This window comes from Eretmochelys imbricata, chromosome 5 (genome assembly GCF_965152235.1).
Source record: "Eretmochelys imbricata isolate rEreImb1 chromosome 5, rEreImb1.hap1, whole genome shotgun sequence".
NCBI classification, from domain to species: Eukaryota; Metazoa; Chordata; order Testudines; family Cheloniidae; genus Eretmochelys; species Eretmochelys imbricata.
The window spans coordinates 60,804,760-60,826,996 of record NC_135576.1 but is presented as its reverse complement, the minus strand read 5'-3'; the positions used below and the strand labels follow the sequence as shown (position 1 = coordinate 60,826,996).

General features: G+C 42.6%; 1 protein-coding gene across 1 annotated transcript in view; it reads left to right on the top strand.

Moving 5' to 3' along the window:
• The window catches only part of MCTP1 (multiple C2 and transmembrane domain containing 1), a 440,685-nt gene that overhangs the window by 250,780 nt on the left and 167,668 nt on the right, over positions 1–22,237 (top strand). Inside the window, exon 8 of the mRNA XM_077816331.1 lies at positions 4,124–4,254. Within this exon, the coding sequence (XP_077672457.1) occupies positions 4,124–4,254 (131 nt within the window). The remainder of the gene's footprint in view (positions 1–4,123; positions 4,255–22,237) is intronic.

Below are 22,237 nucleotides of genomic sequence, written 5' to 3'. Positions count from 1 at the left end.
ATCTCCACCACTGTCATTATGCATTGAGCATCCTGATTACAATTATCTGGTTTTCCGAAGGAGGTCCAAGACTGTGGAAGGGCCTGCCTTTTGATGGACTCGTGCTCTTTTCAGAGTCCACAAATAAATCCTAACATACCTTAAAAGACTCAGAGCACACTCATGTTTCTCTAAATATATTTGCCTGCAAAAAAAGAAAATATAGTAGATTTCAAACCACACAGAGATCCCAAATTATCTAGTTTTCAAAGTATCATGGATCTGTAGAGCCACCAAGAAAGAGATCAAGATATCAAAAAAGAGACACCTAACGGAACTGTTACCACTACCCAACTGTTGTCCTCAGCCATGATGATGGTCTGGTTGAGGGGCTGGGTATTTTGAGAATACACACTCCTTTAGCCATCAGTTTTCCCATTTCCAACCTGCCTGGGAACAGATTATTTCCAACAAATGGGTTTTGGAGGTTATAACAATGGGTTACTCCAACCATCTTATCTCCAACCCTTTTCAGGGGCCCATCTCACAAACTGTTGTTGAGACAGGAAGTCATCTCTCTCCTACTCATAGTAGCCATAGAACCAGTTCCAATCCAGCACAAGGGGAAGGGCTTCTATTCCAAGTTATTTTTGGTTCCAAAAAAAGTATGGGAAATGGAGACTAATATTAGATCTTAGGATCCTGTCTGCCTTTGTGAAATCAGAGAATTTCAGGATGGTGTGTCTTGCAGCTACAATTCCATCATTAGATTCCAGGGATTGGTTTGCAACCCTCGACCTTCAGCATATTTTCATGTTGCTATTCATGCCTCTCACAAGAGATTTCTCTTTTACAGTCGGACAAGATCACTTCTAATATCAAGTGCTTCCCTTTGGCCTCTCCTCTGCCCCAAGGGTATTCCCAAAGACTACTCATTAATGTCAACTGGCAATCATCTGTTTCCCTTACCCCAATGATTGGCTGCTCAAGGGCTGGTTTTCTTTGCAGTACAGACAATAATGTCCCCGTACTTCAAACTAGGATTTCAACTCAATATTGAAAAGTCCCCTTTGACCTCAGTACAATAAATACACTTCAGAGGGGCTTCTCTGGTTGCTACAACAGCCAGATCTTACCTTCCTGTGGACAGGTTTATGACTTTAACGAGACTCAAATGATCCTCCTGGCAAGAAATTGCACCCAACTGCTGACTCCCCAGGCGTCTCTTCTCCTCGATCTTAGAGCTCTCAGAAACACCTGTATCCACTTCCTTCCATTAATCAGGGGCACATCCATCAAGATTGTGACATATAACATGGCCTGAGTGTTCTACATCATTACTCAAGGAGTGGGGCAAGATCCCCATGTCTTTGTGCCAAATCAAGAAAGCTATGGAACTGGTGAATAGCCAATCATATCTTCATCTCAGCCTCCTAGGAGTAAAAAGGATCATGGCCAACAATCTCAACAGGCATTTCTCTCAAGGTTATGAGTGGGAACTGGACTTGTGGGTTCTCAGACACATTTTTATGACCTGGTGGTTCCCAGAAGTAGACCTCTTTCCAACACCACCAACAGGAAGTGCATAAAATTTTGTTCTATGGGAGGACTGGATCCTCAGTCCCTGGGGGATGCCTTCCTTATTGCTTGGATGAAGAGCCTTATATGTGTATATCCTATAACACCATTTGTCTTGACTGTGTTGAGATCAAACAACAAAGGTGGGACCATTTTAGTTGTTCTACCTTGTATGAGACCATTCTGATACTCTTATATGAATCGTCTCATCTGGCATCGAAACTGCCATCCATTTCTCACCTGTTTTCTTAGGACTTCTGTCACCTCTTCATCAGAACCTGGAAATACTTCATTTTAGAGCTTGTTTACTTAATGGTTTTCAGGGTCTGAGACTTTCTGTTCTGCAGAAGTACAACAGGTACTGTTAAACAGCAGGAAGATATCTACGTGAAACCCGTACCTTCAGAAATGGAAAAGATTTCACCACTTGTGTACCCGATGACACTTTTCACCTGTTCCTCCTTCATTCTACACTGTTCTTGACTATCTGTTGGAACTGATAAAGTCAAGTCCCTACATGATTTCCATCAAGATTCACTTAACAGCTGCAGCTGCTTTTCATTCCTTTTGTTGAGGGATTCTCTGTGTTTGCTCACCCCACAACAGCAAGATTCATCAAGGAGTTGATGGACCTTTCCCCACAAATTAGAGAGTACACTGCTATATGGGATTTAAATTTGGTCCTTAATTATCTCATGAAAACCCCCTTTGAGCCTATGACAACCTGTTTCCTTCTTCACCTGTCCATGAAAATGGCTTTTTTCATGGCCATCAGCCCTGCCCGAAGAGTTGGGGAAATGGGTGGTTTAATGGAAGACCATCTCTTTTTCAGTATTCTTCAGGGAGAAAATTTTGTTACAACCGCATCCATTCTTCCAAAGGTATCTTCTGAATTCCACATCAACCAGGTTGTTTATATTCCAGTCTTTTTTCCAAAACCACACCAGACCACAGAGGAAGTTGTCCTCCATACTTTGGATGTCAGAAGGGCATTAGCCATCTATCTGGACAGAACCAAGTCTTTTCAAAAGTCTCCACGTTTTGTTTAATTTACAGACAAATCCAGAGTCTCCACAGTCTCCACTCAGAGACTCTCTAAGTGGATTTCTGGATGTATTATCTCTTGTTACAAGGCTGCCAACATTCAACTTCCCTGTAGGGTGTTAGCCCATTGTACAAGATTCCAGTCTGCTTCCATGGCACTCTTGAGAGAGGCCGTCTGGTCTTCAATATATACTTTCTCCAAACACTATGCCATGGTTCACGATGCCAGATCATATGCTGTGCTTGCTAATTCAGTGCTATCTTCAGTGTTGGACTCAACTCTGAAGCTCCCTCCATCTTCCAGTGATACTGCTTGGGAGCCATCTGAATTGGAGCACTCATAGGAACATGACTTGAAGAAGGAGAGTTTACTCAATCTTGTGCAGTAACTGGATTTTTCAAGATCTGTGTCCCTATGGATGCTCCACTGCCTGCCCTCCTTTCCTATGCTTCAGAGTTGTCTCAAGGAAATTCATGGCAGAGAAGGAACTGAGGGTAGTTTGCCTGTGCCACTCTATGTATCCTGAGTGCGAGGCATAAGGATGTCTGGAGCACGTGTGGGCCGAACAAGCACGGCTAATTAAAATCTCTGATCAAAGGTTCATGGGGCACATGCATACTTGAAGTTGAACACCCCTAGGGGGACACATCTTGAAGAACTGCAGTTACTGCACAAGGTGAATAACCTCTTCTTCTCAAAGATAACTAGAGCTGTGGTTCTCAAACTTTTGTACCGGTGACCTCTTTCACGTAGCGAGTCTCTGAGTGCTATCCCCCTTATAAATTAAAAACACTTTAAAATATATTTTAAACACCATTATAAATGCTGGCGGCAAAGCAGGGTTTGGGATGGAGGCTGACAGCTCGCGACCCCTGAAGGGTCCTGACCTCCAGTTTGAGAACCCCTGAACTAGTGTTGCTGTCTACTATTGAAGCTATATACTTCAACCTGAATTCAACAATAAAGGAAGACTTCATATTTAAATAAGTATTTGCATCTGGTCCTGTAATTAAGAATAAACAAAAAATTAGCTTGGCAAATTCATTATAACCTACAACCCCAAACATTATAATGGCAAGAAGAAGAGGAGGAAATCATGCAAAGCTGGTTAACTGAAGTTGCTGGTTAAGTGCTTTCAATTTCAGTCTATTTGTCATTTTCAGGTGGCCTTCTTTTAAATTTTTTTTTTGGTTTTGTTTTAGAAAGACAACTTTGTCACTTTCCTGTCACTCAAGATGAGGAATCATTACTCTAGAGAAAAATGGTTCAGTTCCCAGGGCAAATTCATTGTTTTACAGACTTTCAATGGTGATGAACTGTGAGATTCTGGAGGTTGGTACTGTGTCCAACAGGGGAATGGGGTTGTTCAGTAGCCTTATTTTTTTTCCGTTAAAAAAATCATCACTAAAGCCATTAATTGTGTGAATAAGACTTTCTGGGCAGCATCTAAAAATTAATTTCACTATTCAGGAAGAACATGGCTGCACAATGCAATAATGACTTTCTTTACTCTCCTTTCAGATTGTGCCAAAAACTTTAAATCCTCAGTGGAGGGAGCAATTTGACTTTCATCTCTATGAAGAGCGAGGCGGAATTATTGATATTACTGTGTGGGACAAAGATGCTGGCAAAAGAGATGATTTTATTGGCAGGTGTGTGTAATTACAATCTACTAGTACTCTGGAGCTGTGAGCAGATGATTACAATGAGTTTTGTTGTTAAAACTATTTCTTATAACCATTTGTCCTTGTAAAGAAAATACTGAGCTTTTACAAAGTATAAGTACATTTTCCTGCCTTTATGACCATCCTAACTGTAATGCTGACAAAATAATTATTTGCTTGACCAGTAGGTGGCAGATTTTACCTATTCATAGACGTAGATTTTCAAATGTGGACATATGGTATTAAGTATAATCAAGTTGCAGGAGGTTCCATGCGGCAGCGATTTCAGGGTTGGGGTTAGAGGTGAAAGAAATATCATGAATTACAAAATGCTTGTAAGACTAAAACAAATCCTCATTTTTAATCTACAGCTGGGTGAAATGAGAATCTTCTTAAAGCACTGCACATAACCTTTTTTGCAATAAAATATGATCATGGATGTAATTAATTCTCAAGGGACTCAATCTTTGGGATCTTTCTCAGAGTTCAGGAAATTATATAAATCTGAATCACCAAGCTCAAACTGTTTTACTATGGTAGGTCATGATAAATACAGCCCATTTGTATCAGCTCGTAATAGGAAAAAAGTCTCAAAACTATTAAATGTGTGTAGCTACTGTGAAAATTTAGCCTTATTGGGAAGTTCAAATGTTCAGTTACATCACATGAAGTTACAGCACATTCTGATAAATTGTATTAATCCTATCTCTTCTGGGTAGTTGTCTGTTAGAGTAGAATATTAAAAACGTGTAGATGCTATGACTAGTACATTGATGCTTTGTAATCAGTAGAATTAGTCATTGTTGAAAGTACATATTCATGAATGGAATTCCTATGAACTGAGCTATATATTTTCTATGTCAATGTGTTAATCTTTCCCTCTCCATGCTTGTGTTTAGAGTAGCGCCTTTGTTTACCATACTAGATGATGGGGCAGACTGGTCATAATATTACATTTTACTTTCTCTTGGAGACATCCTTTTATAGAATGTAAAGAATCAGAAAAGATTTAAATTTTTTGGTGTATAAGGGCCTTAATGTCCATCAGCTTTTTTAAAAAAACACATATTCATTGGAATTGTATTTCATACAATGATAACCTATTATCTGGGATTAATATATATATACGTTTTGTGCTTGTCGTATCTGCAGTGAGTGGATATAATAATAACTTTAGTTTGGCAGAGTAGCTGAATGGGTCAGTCCCATGCAAGTACCTGTTATGCCTCGGAAAATAGCTTCTATTCTGTGTTCATCTACTACAGAGTTTTTTCTCAAAAGACAAGATTTAAAATTCCAACAATTGACTTTGCAGGACTCTTTGTATTCAAGGCAGCTTTTGATTTTTTTATTATTATTATTAACAAGTAATATTATTACCACAAAAGTATTTTACAGATGAAGATCTAGTCCCTGCTGCATAGAGTTTGCAGTCTAAATAAAGTAAAGCATAAAAGTGTAAAAATAAAATAGTTACACAGCAGGAAGAGAGGTCTGTAACCACAGGAACATGAGGTTGTGTAGATAATTATGCACACATCTAAAAGAGTTTTTTGTCTTTAAAAAAAAGCAACTTGTGGGCATCATGAAAATAGTGATTTCTGTTTGTTTCATGAAGACACCTGATGGATAATACCAAGAGAATACCTTTCTCTAAAAAGACTGCTTGTAACCATTGCTATTTTAAAATGGGGAATAATTTGAATGGTTTTGGTGGTCTGCCTCAAGATATGAAAGTGATTCACATTATATAAATACTGAAATAGACAGACAGACCTCTTTCTAGGCATATCTCAGAACCAATAATCTATCCTCATCCTTCTTGACCTATCAGCCACCTTTAACAAGTTGACCAAGGAGAATAGGGGTGAGGGGCAACCTAACTGGCTTCAAGACTGAGCTTGATACGTTTATGGAGGTATGGTATGATATGATGAGACTGCCAACAATTGCATGTAGCCAATCTGTGACTGCTAGTAGCAAATATCCACTAGATGGGGAGGTCTCTGAGTTCCTACAGAGAATTATTTTCCAGGTATTTGGTTGGTAGGTCTTGCCCACATGCTCAGGGTCTAATTGACTGCAGTATTTGGGGTCAGGAAAAAAATGTTCCCCTGGTCTGGCAGAGACCCTGCGAGTTTTTGCCTTCCGCTGCAGTTTTTGACCTCTGCATAGGTCACTTGCAGGTTTAACCTAGTGTAAATGGTGGATTCTTTGTAACCTGAAGTCTTTCAGCTATGATTTGAGGACTTCACTAACTCAGCCAGAGGTTATGGGTCTATTACAGGAGTGGGTGGGTGAGGTTTTGTGGATTGCAATGTGCAGGAGATCAGCCTAGACGAGCATAATTGTCCCTTCTGGCTTTAAAGTCTTAGACCATTCTGTTACTCCTGAATTTTTGTCTTCCCTTGGCTTCCATGACTCGGTCCTCTCCTGCTTCTCCTCTTACCTCTCTAATCACTTTTTAGTGTGTTCTCTGGAGGGTCCTCTTTGTCCCCTTTCTAATTTTCTGTGGGGTTCCACAAAGCTCCATCTTTGGTCCATGACTGGGGCTCCTAGGCACTATGGTAATACAAATAATAATAATAATTAATAATAAGAGTGACATGAGATCTTGTACTTCCAGTATCAGAAGAAGTGATATGCTTAGGATCTAGATGGGAAATTGAAAAGTATTCTTCCTGCTTAGCTGAGTGATCAGGCATCTTTCCTTTTATCTTAAATAAAATAAATAAGGACCTCTTCCCACCTTGAATATTTTTCAAGCACTAGCAATTCTCTCCTAGAGGTAATTTTTTATATAATGCAAATCTAAGACTCCATCCTGAATGATGGCCATATGTGACTAAAGTTTGGTGAGGAAGAAACCATGTTTTATGATGAAGAGACAGTTTCTACTAATGGAACAAATTGAGGAGAGAAATAGAGAAAAAAAAGTATTCATTATTTAGGGAACAAAGTCTCATCTTTGATCCATAGTGCAGTTTTCTGTTGCACATTTTGCATTCATTCTGCTTGCAGAGCACTCATGAATGTCAGGAGAAATTGAGAGGAATAAATGCAGAATATGCAAAAAAAAAAAAAAAAAGTGTTGCTTTGTGGATCTCAGAAAAGATATTTGCCTTTAAACAGTGTATTTTAGTGTCACAAATTCAGCTGGTGGCTCCTGTCCACTGCTGAGAGGGGAACCCAACCCTGTAGATCCCGTTATTTAAGCTTCCCTGTGTCTCAGCAGGCTGCCCACACTATTTTCTCCCTAGGCCTCTCTGGCACATGTCCTGAGCACTGACTCTGTCTGCTATGAAATGGAAATGGAAATGGAGCTCCTTAGACTCCCAGGACCAATGCTGACCCCCCCCATCCCCAACTGCCTTGATGCCCCAGTTGCCTACACACCCTGTCCCAGAATCCCATTCCAAAGTTGTGAAGCTGCTGGTTTACAATTTAACTCTCTCTTGAGACATGCAACAGCTGTACAGCATTTAACATGCAGAAACACTGTTCAGAGTCTAGCCCCATACTGCTCTTCTGCTTACTGGTATAAAGCACGAATGAGTACAAATCATACAAAACAATAAACATCTTACAATGTCCCTCGTTAGCTCACCCTTCCCCTGTGAGTCCTTGTGGGAACCATGTGTGTCCAGGAAGGCAAACAGGCTCCCTTCCCTGTCACTGACTGTTACATATGCTGGGTCTTTTCTCCCTCATAACTGGAGAAAATATCCCCTGGGCAGAATAACTTCTCTTTTAAAACTTTCAAATTCCTTGTTCAGTCTCTTGCTGGGTCAGAGGCCTCCTGCCAGGTGACTTTGCTGACAAGGTAAGCTCCTGCCTGCTAAACCAGTTGTTCTGAGCAGGGACCAGTCCTGTGTCCAGAGTGAATAGCTTTCCAGGGACTGGGTACTTAGTCAACTATCCTCCATTGTCAGCACTGTATCTCTACATCCTGAGACTACAGCCCAGCATGGAGGCAAAGGATAACAGATCGGGCTACCAAAAAGCGTGCTCAAAATGAAGACTGGAGCTTGGGGTGTTTCTCTCTGTATGTATGACACACACACACACACACACACACACACACACACACACAATCTTCTTGATTTTCTGAAACCCTGTTCTCCAGACCTCAACATTATTTGAATCCTGTCCTTGTCCCCCAGCATGGGACAAGGACGGGGTTTGGATAATAGAGCAGAGATCCCTGGGCCACAGGGGAGGCCACTCTGCTGCTGAAGGCTCCTGCGTGGCAGCACAGGGAGACCTTGGCAGCCCTGCTGTCACAGGAGTGAGTGAGCAGGGCGCTGACAGTGGAACTGCAGATGGGTCCTGTGCTGTCGCAAGGCTGATGACACCCAGTCCCTGGCCAGGATTCTACTCTGCCCTGCCAGGATTGCTGTCTCCTGGCGGTGCAAGAGTCTTGTCTGCACAAGTTGTACCAGTTTAGCTTATATCACTGTACCTTGTGCCTGCAATAATTGAAATAGCAGGTGTGGCAGTGCACTGCCCTCTTGATTATCCAAAGAAAATCTCTGTCTGGCATGCTACTCAGCTAACCAGGAGAGTGAGGAAGTTGTGTGTATGTGTACAGACTCTCCTGGTTACCTGAGTAACATGTCAGGTACAGATTTTATTCAGACACACAGAGTTATAGATAGTCGAGTGTGTGTGTGTAAAATACATATCTATCTATCTATCTATATATAATCTTCCACAGAATTTATAAATTGTACAAACATATTCCAAAAATATCACAGTTCACACATAAGATTTCCCCCTTAACCGCCCCATCCCCAGCTTTATTCTAAAATTTTCCCCTCTGATTTAATCATTGAACCCCCACATCACTCTCATTTTCTTTCTGGTAAAACAAAATTGGATCAGAACCCCTTCACAAAGGGTCAATAAAACTTATTCTTAATGATATAAGGTATTCTGGTTCCAGCTTATACCTGGGTGAGGTACCCTGCTTAGTAGGACTCCCATGAAATAAAATAATTGGGAATTGAAGCCAAATTTCTTCAACCTTTTACACAGGGAAAACCAGTCTGGCCCTTTTTGTATAATTAAAATAGACTATAATATTAACTGTGTGTCCCTTAATGCAGTGAAATATTTGGAAAACAAAATGTTGTATGTACCTTCTAGCATTCCGTACCCATGAAGTTCAGTTGAGTTTGCACTGTACAGTACTTGAATGCATTCTCCTATACATACTCCTATTTATTAACTGGTGAAATTATTCAGGTAAAACAAGAACAAGGGCAAATTGTTATCCATTCTAGGTAAGCTGGAGCTTTACTAGAGTGTGTATCTCAGAGTATTGTTAAAATATATAAACCTAGAACCATTTAAATATATATTTTAGGATTTCAAAAGCACACCAGACACTCTTGAATAATAGAAAGAGACATGCAGGCTCAGGTGAGGGAACACTGGGTCCTATCACTAGAAAGAGCCACCTAGCTTCGTAAACAACAGAAGCTAGGACCTGCTATTGGAGGGTGGAAAGAGAGCACATTCAATCTTCTAAAGATAATACAAAAGGTTAAGGGTGCTCAGGTCTCGGGAATAGGAGGTTGCCCTAGGTACATTGGGTACCTTATGGAGGGATTTTTCTGGAGAGCAACAGTACCTGGAGGCTTACAGGCAGCCTTTATAGGTTCAGATAAACTTGAAAATTGGGATGGTTTTCTGAACCTACCAAAGGTTTTGGAGGATCAGTCATCACTTCTAATAAGTATATCCTTTCACCAAATATTTTTATTATAACTTTTACATCAACAATATTGAAAAACATAATTTGAATGTCCAGATCATGCAGTTGACGAGTAAATTAAATAGTCACAGATTTACCATAACTGGAAGTAAATGTTTTCTATTTCCTTGTTGAGTCAGAAAATAGACTAGTTTGATAAAACCCATATACTGTAGAAAGTTTAGGCAGCTAATATTAAGCAGCTACTATTAAGATAAAAAAATCAAATGAAGGTGAAATGATTTTAATCTCCATGTAATTATTTGGCTTTCTTTTCTCCTGCATTTTTGAAGGCGATCTTGGCTCTGTCACCTTTACAATAATCAGCTAATAAATCCTTATGATTGTTATACCTTTATGCATAGCAGTAATCGGAACAAATTGGCTGCTGACAGCTGCCATAAATTGCCAAGAATGAGTGCTGTCAGAGAACAAGTTGTTTCTGTGAACGTGCAGGATAACTAAATCCCATGTCATGCAATTTTATTCAGCTGAAGCTATTTGCAATCCAATACAGCAGGACTTATAATATTATTTATTAGTGGGGAAATGCATGTTTATCTTCAAAATGACATTGATTTTTGCTCACATTTTTATACATTTACTCTTGACTTCTATTTATCTGTCTAGTTAATAGTGTGTGTGTGTGTGTGTGTTTTCATCAGCATCTGTGAGTCTTCACTACCTTCCAAAATTGATGCAAGCTGTGAGTGGAACACCTTGTGTTGTATATTCATTACACTACATATTGTTTATATTTGTTGGGAGAAGTTTCCTTTTTCATATTTTTGTCTCTGAATATCATTAAAATTTTGTGTGTGTATTCTGCAAATTTCTTTGACTTCGCTTCTTGCTAAAATGAATGTCATGAAAACATAAGTTTAAAAACATTGAAAATTAGTTATTTAATTTTCAACTTTTGACACCCAGTCCATTATGGTTTGTTTATATAATTTTTTTCACAGTAAGTAAGCTATAGAGGTTCTGTTAGCAAGCACATAAATAAAAGCAGAATGAGAACTGTAGTGTTGCATTATTAATCTGAAAGCACAGTGGTATACTTGTCAGGAAGTTCTAAACTGAAGAGGTGGGATTTTGTATATAAAACATTTATATCTCACAGTTTTCTTTTTTTTTTAATTGAATGGTGCTACTAATCCTTGCATCAGTTCTCTAAGATGCACCTACATCTCCCATTGATTTCATGTACTCAGCAACTCTCAAGATTTGGCTTTCAAGATATTCCAAACCATATCGATGTACATAGTTACTACTGTGAAAGCTAAAGAGCCACTAAGACAAAAAATAATGAACTAGATTGTATTTTGGCTCACAAATCTGCAACAGTAGCTGTTCATTACATTTGTACAGCCAGCTTCTTTTGTCTCTTTCTCTACGAACTTTTTTTTGGGTGGATGGGGGTCAAAATTATTCAACTGCGTTAAGCTAACAGTGGGAAATAGGGGAGTAAAAATGAAAAGACTGGCATAGGTGTCAGGAACACAACAGCGAGTGGGGGAAATGAGAGCAGAGGTATTAGGTGGAAGAAGATTATAAAGAGTTATGTGAAGATGAGGTTCCTTTTTGAGGAAATTAGGCTCAGGCTCACACAGAGAAGATGGATTTTGAGAACCAGGGGGCGGCAGACTGGGACACGCATTCTTTGGAAAGCAAACTGAGTCCAGGCTGGGTCCCAAGAATTCCTGGGCTTGCTAAAAGAATGTAAGCGGGGTCAGTTCCTTTTCTGTAACTCAAGAGGGAAGCCCATCCAAGGGCTTGTCTACATGGGAATTTACCAGCTTTCCTATATTGACATAAGCTAAACCAAAAAAAGGGACACTGGTACTACGAATGAGTGTCTACACAGGGATTTATACCAGTATAGTAATGCCGGTAAATTGTAAAATCATTTTCTCTAATGTTTGGAACCTGCTTGTTTTAAGAAGGATGTTTGTCACTGTATGGTGCTAGTCATAGGCTCCCCAAGGAAAGAGATGCAGGTGTCCAGTTGGGCCTGCACTGTGACAAGAATTTGGCATAGATGGGGCGCTGGACCCAGATCCTGGTCTAAGAGTGGGAGAATTGCAAAATTCAACCCCTAACAGGTAAGGGGAGGCCTAACACCTGAGGGGGCACATTCAGAGAGCAGAATGAGGACAGATGTACAGGCAGCACTGTAACCATGAGCACAGCTCTAGTGGTTTTATGCTCTTCTGCTCCCTGTCCTTCCTCAAGCCTGTCTGTAACCTCCTCTCTCCTTTTCCTCCCCCACCTCCAGGCTCCTGCCCCTTTCCCCTTATGCTCCCCTCCTCAGCTGCATCAATATACCCTCCAGGATTTGCACATCCCTCTGCTGATAGCCAACCCTGCCTGCCCCTGGCCCTTGTATCCCTCCCCATATGCTGCCACCCTCCCAGTTTCTGTCTCTCACTACTTCTCGCCATGCCACATCCCCATCCAGTTACTGTCCCACCTCCCCTTCTCCTTCTCACCCATCTGCATTCTAAATCAGGCTACTTACTTCTTGCTGTTTGGTTCACAGTAAGGGGAGCATAGGAGGGACAATCTCCCTGCTCTTAGTTCTTGTGTCTGATACCACAGCAGCCTGGAGCAGTAACTACGGGGACAGTCCTGTTCAGCCTCTGCAGCCTCAAAATAGGGCATTCTCAATCACTTTGTGGCGATGGTTCATGTGTAGTCCAATCAGCACTTAAGAGCTGTAAGGAAAAAAATGGAGAGGTGCAGTAAGGAACTGCAGAAATGATTTTGAGGCTGGAGAAAATGTCTTACAGTGAGAGACTGAAGGAGATCACTCTATTTACCCTATCAAAAAGTAAATGTAGAAGTGACTTGATTGTGGTATACAAACACCTTCATGGGAAGACAATACTTGGATACTAAAGGGCTTTTTAACCTATCAGAGAAAGACATAGGGTGTAACACTGCAGCCCATGTTCTTCACAGTTGTATGAATATGATATAATTATGGCACATTTTGTACAAGATACATCGTGTCAGGTGTCTATGGAAAAGTTATGATTTGCTGAATATACATGTGGTATACCTGTATCATTTTTGTATCTGAAGTTATGAATATTTACTAGGTATCTGTATTTCAAATGTGCTTACTCTGGGAACACCCACAGCTAGCCTTTCAGGTACAACAATGAAGAAGCTAAACATTGTCTTCGCTGATGGGCCATCATCAGTGGTCTGTAGAAGAGCTTAGCCTTGCTGTAAACATTTTAGCCAGCTTGTAAGTAATGGCTGCTATGACTCAGCAAGGGCATGTGACCAGACCACATGATACAGAACTTCAGTATGGTACAAACTGGGATGGGAACGGAGTTTGGAACAAAGGGTTCCCGCCATATGGTAAAGCTATACAAGGTAGGGTGTGACATCTAATGGCCTCACTCCCCACACAAGGAAACTCCTGGAAACACCTGAGGAGCAAAGATTGCACTTGGGGAAGTGCTGGTCCCAGGCTAAAGGGATTTCTAGCCGGTGCAAGGAAACCTGGTAACCTGCTTGTATCATCAGCCAGGGTGAGAGATTAGATATGTATTGTCAATTTATCTAGTATGTTAGGCTTAATTTGCATTTTGTTTATTTGCTAGGTAGTCTGCTTTGATCTTTTTACTATCACTTATAATTAAGGCTGCGAATTTGTCAAGGAGGTCTCGGAAGTCACAGGTTCCGTGACTTTCCAGGACCTCTGTGATTTCTGCAGAGGCTGGTGCGGCTGGCCCCAGGGCTGCCAGAGTAGCTCAGGCAGCCCCAGTACCAGCCATACTGGCTGCTGCTGGGGCAGTCTCGGGCCACTGCGCCCTCCTCCCCCCAGCAGCAGCAGGAGTTTGGGTGTGGGATGGGGCTCAAGGCTGCGGGTTGGGGTGTGGGAGGGGATGAGGGCTATGGGTGGCACTTACCTGTGTGGGGCTCCCCAGAAGCGGCGACTTGTCCCTCTCTCATCTCTTAGCCAGAGGCACAGCCAGATGGCTCTGCATGCTGCCTCTGCCCACAGGCACTGCCTCCGCAGCTCCAATTGGCTGTGGTTCCTGGCCAATGGGAGCTGTGGAGCCAGCACTCAGGGCAGAGGTAGCACACAGAGCTGCCTGGCTGCGCCGCCCCCTAGAAGCCAAGGGAGGGACATATCACTTGTTCCGGGAGATGTGCAGTGCCAGGTAGGGAGCCTACCAGCCCCGCCAACCCTCCCCCCCCCACAGCAGTGGGGGTTCCAGGCTATGCACCGCTGCCTGTCCCACTCCCCCATCACTAGCAGCGGTCCCAGTCCACCCCCACAGAGCATCAGTGATGTCCCACTTAAAATCCATCTTTCGTAGTTAATAAACTTGTTTTTGCTTTATCTAAATCAGTGTGCCTTTGAAACGTCTGGGGAAAAATCTGAGTTTGGTTAACACAGGCTTGTTTCCTATCCTTCCCACGTCGAGGGGAAGGTGAACTTTATTAATGAGCTTACCTTGTACAGATCCCTGTGCAGTGTAAGACTGTATAATTCTGGGTTTATACTCCAACAAGCATGCAAGGTGGAGGAACTGAGAAATTGGCTGTTGTCTCCTGCCTATCTTTGAGTGGCTTAGGTACTGCACTCAGGTAGCTCAGTTTGGGTGTGTGGCGCTGCCTGCTGTCGTGCTGGGTGATAACAGGGCCTAGAGAGGCTGAATCATCAGCAAAGCAGTGTGGGGAGGGCCAGCCCAGCTGGGTGGTTAGAGGGGCACAGCGGTTCCACAGCTCACAGACTGCACCCTGGGTTTGACAACCTGTCACAATAGGAACTAATAACCGGAAATTAAAGCCAGACAAATTCCAGTTAGGAATAAAGTAGGATGCAGATTTTTAGGCATGAGGATGATCAACCATTGGAAAAAATTATCGGGGGATGTGGTAGATTCTCCATCTCTTAAAATCTTCAGATCAAAACTGGATGCCTTTGTGGAAGATATGCCTTAATTCAACACAAATTTATTGGACTGGCTAGAGGAGTAGCTGGATGATATTCTATGGCCTGTGTCATACTGGAAATCAAACTAGATGATCTGATGATCCCTTCTGGCTTTAAAATCTATGAATCTTTAAATATCTGTGTAGGGAAAAGATATCCCCTCCCCCAAATTATAGCACTTAGTCTTTGAGCACAGAATTGAATTCTCAGAAAACTCAAAGTATATCAATTAATTGATTTATGAGTTCAAATTAAGTTAAAAAATTGTTCATTTAACAAATTAGCACCTTGTGTTGGACCTTTTTGTTCTTGAATTATCTCAATAATAGAATAGGACTCTTCAAACTACCCATATAGTTAAAACGCACTAAAATCTTGTATAGGCTACATTTGAAAATGTACATATGTTCGGATTAATTGTAATTTTTGTCATAATTCTTCATAACTGAATTTTTTCTTCTCCAGAGTATTTCCATAAAGAACAGCCCTTATCTGAAATGGCTCCCATCTCCTGTTCCCAGAGGCATTAAAGGTCAGAAGCAGTGCTCCATTAAGATAGCTGCTTTCAACTACCTGAAAGGGGGTTTCAAAGAGGCTGGAGCTATGCTGTTCTCAGTGGTAGCAGATGACAGAACAAGGAGCAATGGTCTCAAGTTGCAGTGGGGGAGGTTTAGGTTGGATTTTTCACTAGGAGGATGGTGAAGCACTGGAATGGGTTACCTAGGGAGGTGGTGGAATCTTTGAGCCGGGGGTTGGACTAGATGACCTCCTGAGGTCCCTTCCAATCCTGGTATTCTATGATTCCACCTCACACCACAGATGGTAGGAAAGAACTTTGACTCCGGTAGGTGTGGGAGATGAGGGGCGGAGGCATAGCCACAGATACTGCTATTCAAAAGAATCTCATCTCGTGCACATGGAGTGCATACACACCAAGAATGGACTAGGTGAGGACAATCGATCAGAGAAGTTTATATGTCAGCAGATGCCGGCACATAAAATTTTCCTCTTTAAAGGAAATTTGTTAAGAACTGCCCTCTTTCAAAAAGGTTGCCATCTCCTATAGTTCTGAATAGGAGTGAGACCACAGAGTGTCGTCAGTTAAGAAGCCCTCTTTCAAAATGTCCACCACCTTTCATTGTCTCCAACAGGAGTGAAGACAAGCCACAAAGTGAACCCTTATGTTGTCAGGAAGCAGAGAGGAGCAGGTAAATGGCGGTGGGAATCTTTGCTTAGGGTAACATTTGGCCATAGTCAGACTGAGAACAACTAGAAATGGTAGCCATTTTGAGAACTGCATCTTAGAATAACAGAATCATAGAATATCAGAGTTGGAAGGGACCTCAGGAGGTCATCTAGTCCAACCCCCTGCTCAAAGCAGGACCAATCCCCAACTAAATCATCCCAGCCAGGGCTTTGTCAAGCCTGACCTTAAAAACTTCTAAGGAAGAAGAATCCATCACCTCCCTAGGTAACCCATTCCAGTGCTTCACCACCCTCCTAGTGAAAAAGTTTTTCCTAACATCCAACCTGAACCTCCCCCACTGCAACTTGAGACCATTATACCTTGTTCTGTCATCTTCTACCACTGAGAACAGTCTAGATCCATCCTCTTTGGAACCCTCTTTCAGGTAGTTGAAAGCAGCTATCAAATCCCACCTCATTCTTCTCTTCTGCAGACTAAACAATCCAAGTTCCCTCAACCTCTCCTCATAAGTCATGTGTTCCAGTCCCCTAATCTTTTTGTTGCCCTCCGCTGGACTCTCCAATTTTTCCACATCCTTCTTGTAGTGTGGAGCCCAAAACTGGACACAGTACTACAGATGAGGCCTCATCAATGCCGAATAGAGGGGAATGATCACATCCCTCAATCTGCTGGCAATGCTCTTACTTATATAGCCCAAAATGTCATTAGCCTTCTTGGCAACAAGGGCACACTGTTGACTCATATCCAGCTTCTCATCCACTGTAACCCCTAGGTCCTTTTCTGCAGAACTGCTGCCTAGCCACTCAGTCCCTAGTGTGTAGCAGTGCATGGGATTCTTCCGTCCTAAGCGCAGGACTCTGTACTTGTCCTTGCTGAACCTCATGAGATTTCTTTTGGCCCAATCCTCTAGTTTGTCTAGGGCCCTCTGTATCCTATCCCTACCCTCCAGCGTATCTACCACTCCTCCCAGTTTAGTGCTGGGAGTGCTACTTGGTGAGGGTGCAATCCACACCATCCTCCAGATCATTAATGAAGATATTGAACAAAACCAGCCCCAGGACCGACCCTTTGGGCACTCTGCTTGATACCGGCTGCCAACTAGACAAGGAGCCATTGATCACTACCCGTTGAGCCCAATGACCTAGCCAGCTTTCTATCCACCTTATCATCCATTCATCTAGCCCATACTTCTTTAACTTGCTGGCAAGAATACTATGGGAGACTGTATTAAAAGCTTTGCTAAAGTCAAGGAATAACAAGTCCACTGCTTTTCCCTCATCCACAGAGCCAGTTATCTCGCCATAGAAGGCAATTAGGTTAGTCAGGCATGATTTGCTCTTGGTGAATCCACGCTGACTGTTCCTGATCACTTTCCTCTCCTCCAAGTGCTTCAAAATGGATTCCTTGAGGACCTACTCTGTGGTTTTTCTAGGGACTGAAGTGAGGCTGACTGGCCGGTAGTTTCCCAGATCCTCCTCCTTCCCTTTCTTAAAGATTGGCACTACATTAGCCTTTTTCCAGTCATCCGGGACCTCCCCCGATCGCCACAAGTTTTCAAAGATAATGGAGATAATGGCCAATGGCTCTGCAATCACATCTGCCAACTCCTTTAGCACCCTCGGATGCAGCGCTTCCGACCCCATGGACTTGTGCTTGTCCAGCTTTTCTAAATAGTCCTGAACCACTTCTTTGTCCACAGAGGGCTGGTCACCTCCTCCCCATGCTGTGCTGCCCAGTGCAGTAGTCTGGAAGCTGACCTTGTTTGTGAAGACAGAGGCAAAAAAGGCACTGAGTAATTAGCTTTTTCCACATCCTCTGTCACTAGTTTGCCTCCTCCATTCAGTAAGGGGCCAACACTTTCCTTGACCTTTTAGTTGCTAACATACCTGAAGAAACCCTTCTTGTTACTCTTAACATCCCTTGCTAGCTGCAACTCCAAGTGTGATTTAGCCTTCCTGATTTCACTCCTGCATGCCTGACCAATATTTTTATACTCCCCCCCCCCCCCGTCATTTGTCCAATCTTCCACTTCTTGTAAGCTTCTTTTTTGTTCTTTTTTGGAACACCAGCAGTGTCCACATCCTCATGTAACATAGCTATTCCTCTTGTTTCTTTTCATGGACTTGTTATAGTTTTGCTTAATATTAGTTTAGTTTTTATTTTCACCTGTTGGCTAATTAAAAAATTGTTAAAGAGGTATCAGAATTCTTCTGCCCACCCACTCCCATACAAAGGAGTAATTCAACATAATTGTGCATCGAACGTCTCCTGGCTTCAAGACCCCTCCATTGTGTGACTCCACCATACCCATTTATGGGAGGAACTTCAGATGTCTCATCATCTGTCTTGGAGATGAGCATATACCAGAGAATTGTTCTATATGCCACTCTTTGTCCAAGAGGACCTTAAAGAATAGGGAGGCAAGCTGAAGTTATTTTTTCTTGAGAGATCCATGTAATCTCTGGCTCCTACAACCCATGAATTGTCCCTCACCTCAGAATCACAGTCAGCCGGTGCTGCTTTTACCTCCCAAATGGGCTTCTCCCACAGATTACACTCAGAAACTGTGTCTGTATCTCTGGAGAAAGGGAGGAAGGAGCACTGCTTAGTTTGAGTCCAAGCACAGATCACCCTCTCCAACTCTGAGTAAGAGACCTAAAATTTTCCTTGGATTTCCTCCACTAAAACCCAAAATTCAGTGTCTTTCCATGGTGTCCTGGCACCAAAGAGAAACCTGCCATTGATGGCTTCTTCATCCCAAAAGAACTGGGCTGCCTCCAGTACCACACCGGCACCATGCGCTCTGGCACCAATCCTGGCAATGAGACCTCTGGTTACTACCAATTTTGCCTGCAGTACTGTGTATCCAACAACTTGGCATTAACCCTCACTCTGGTCCTGGATTTCTTGGCACTGGAGGTCCTGGTGCCAGGGTTTTTCAAGGTATCAGCCAACTTATCTATCAGTCCAGTACCAGAGTCTCCTGTCCTGGACCTCATGTAAGATGCCATCTTGAAGCAACCATTTGCCTTGCTTCACTTTATCTCATACCATGCAGACCCAGTACTCCAAATAAGACTCCTAGAGGAGACTTACTCCTCCTTGTTGTCCGCACCAGAACACCTCACCCTCCTGACCTCAGTCTATACCCTGGGTGACCCATTGGGAGTCCAGTAGCATTAAACTGAGCAACAGAGGAGGAGACTGGTAGTCTCCAGAGAGCATCCTTCGTGGTACCCTCCCAAATGTCCACCATCACAGTTTGCCTACCAACTGTGACCATACTGGTCTCCCTGGTGCATGAATCCCTATTGCAGGAGACCCACCTCTATTGTGTCTCTTCCAGGATTTCCTTCACTGAGGAAGCAATTGCAGCCTCCTCCAACTACCCAAATTCCTCAACCCCAACTTGTAGAGGGTGAGGAGTACTTCAATAGAGGAGACTACCACCTCCCCAGATCAGGAGCCTCTGGCCTCTTATGGGGCTTCCTTTTTGTCACCTAATATGGTGGCTAATCCACCTTCTTTGATCTCTCAAGACAAGTTAAAAACCTTCGAAGACCTCTTGAAGAGGATCACAGACATCCTTGACATTCCTCCTTTAATCATACAGTAGAAACACCATCCACAGTTGGACATCTCCACACAGTAACATGGGGCAGAATAACTATGCCCATTAATGAAAATTTTCTCAAGTCTGCCAAGGTGATCTGGCATATTTCCACTTCCATTTTACCCACCTCAAAGAGCAGACAGAAAGCAACAATTCCCTGAGAAGTGATATGAGTACTTTTTTTCTGGCACCCTATCTCTGGCTTTCTAGTGGTCCAAGCAGCTTAGTGTAAATCCAAACAGCAGGGAAACTCTAGAAGCAGTCCTCATAACAAGGATACAGAAAGACTGGTCTCTTTCAAGGTCTGTTTCTCCACCAGCCTCCAAATGAGGGTGGAAGATTATCAAGCTTTGCTTTCCAAGTATGATTTTCTACTTTTGGAGATTCTCCAGCATCACAAATTACCACAGAAGCAACAGGAGCATCTGAAGACTCTGATGGTGGAGGAACACCTGACCACTAGGACTTCCTTGTAAGCCACCCTTGCCGCCTCTGATACAGAGGACCGTCCACTATTGCCCTGAGATGTGCTTTCTGCCTCTAGGTATCTAGGATCCTGTGGGAGGTCCAAACTACTATAGAGAACCTCCCATTTGAAAGGACTACCATATGCACCAGTATTACAGTCAAAGCACTCCACACTTTTAAGAACAGTAGAGTGACACAGTCATGAGATCTATGTCTCTTCATCATAGAGAAAATGAGCTGCTGAGACAGCAGCCCTCCTTCAAGCCCAGACCTCAACCACAGAAATTGTTCAAATTCAGGGAGCAAACAAGGGCCCCTGTCACAGACAGAAGTGCTTGTGAGTTACCCAACCCCACCAGCTCTGAATTTTAAAATATATTTTATTCTTTAAAAGATTTGGGATATTAAATGAAAAAGCCAACATTAATGCATTTTTAAAGATTGAAATACTAGGCACTCAAAAGCCAGGAAATTCCATATTATTCCCTATCACTAACTCTGCCATACTGCCTGTTCTGGTGGTGTATAGTAGACTGTATGAAGAGAAGGAGAATGAGGCATTTCTAGAACAAACAACAGAAATATTCAGAATACAAGACCTGGTAATAATGGGGAACTTTAACTACCTAGTTGTATGGCAAAACACAAAATTTCCAGGCAGTTATTGGAATTTATTGGGGGAATGTTTTGGTTTACGAAGTGCAGGAAGTAACCAGGAAGACAGCAATTTTAGACTTGATTCTGACCAAGAAGGAGGAGTTGGTAGCAAATCTGAAGGTTGAAGGCAATTTGGGTGAAAGTGATCATAAAAGGATAGTTTACATGGTCCTAAGGAAAGGAAAGAGTGAGAGCAACAGAATAAGGACAATGCACTTAAAAAGAGGCAGACTTTAACAAACTCAGAGAGTTAATAGTCAAGGTCCTAGGGGGAAAAAATCTAAGGGAAAAAGGAGTTCAGGAGAACTGGCAGTTTCTCAAGGAGACAATATTAAAGGCACAAGTACAAACTATCTAGATGCAAAGGAAATCTAGGAATAATAGTAAGAGGCTAATATGGCTCCATCAGGAGCCCTTTAATTACTTGAAAATCAAAAAGAAATCCTGTAAAAACTGGAAACATGGACAAATTGCTAGGGATGAGTATAAAAGAATAGCACGAGCATGTAGGGAAAAAATCAGAAGGCCAAGGCACAAAATGAGTTATAACTAGCAAGGGATATAAAAGGCAATAAAAAAGAGGGTCTTTAAATTATGTGACAGGGTCGGGCCGGATGGCTACAGGAGAGTAATAGAAGGAAGATATATTAGGCCCAGGTTAAGTAGGTCCCTTTTCCCTGGGTAAGATAACAGGGAAGGTTCTAGAACAATCAGGCACCTTCTGGAGACAATTAAGACAGACAGGCTGATTAGAACACCTGCAGCCAATCAAGAAGCTGCTAGAATCAATTAAGAGAGGCTAATCAGGGCTCCTGGGTTTAAAAAGGAGCTCACTTCAGCTTGTGGGGATGTGTGCAAGGAGCTTGGAGCAAGAGGCACTAGGAGCTGAGAGTGAGAACACATACTGTTGGAGGACTGAGGAGTACAAGCATTATCAGACACCAGGAGGAAGGTCCTATGGTGAGGATAAAGAAGGTGTTGGGAGGAGGCCATGGGGAAGTAGCCCCGGGAGTTGTAGCTGTCGCACAGCTGTTTCAGGAGGCACTCTAGACAGCTGCATTCCACAGGGCCCTGGGCTGGAACCCGGAGTAGAGGGCGGGCCCGGCTTCCCCCAAAACCTCCCAACTCCTGGTCAGACACAGGAGGAGTCGACCTGGACTGTGGGTTCATGAAATTGGCCAAACTGAGGGCTGCCATGAATCTCCAAGGCGAGCAAATCGGCCAATAAGCGCAAGATCCACCAAGCTAGAGGAGGAAATTTGTCACAATATATTAAGAACAGGAGAAAAATGAAGGAAAGCGTAT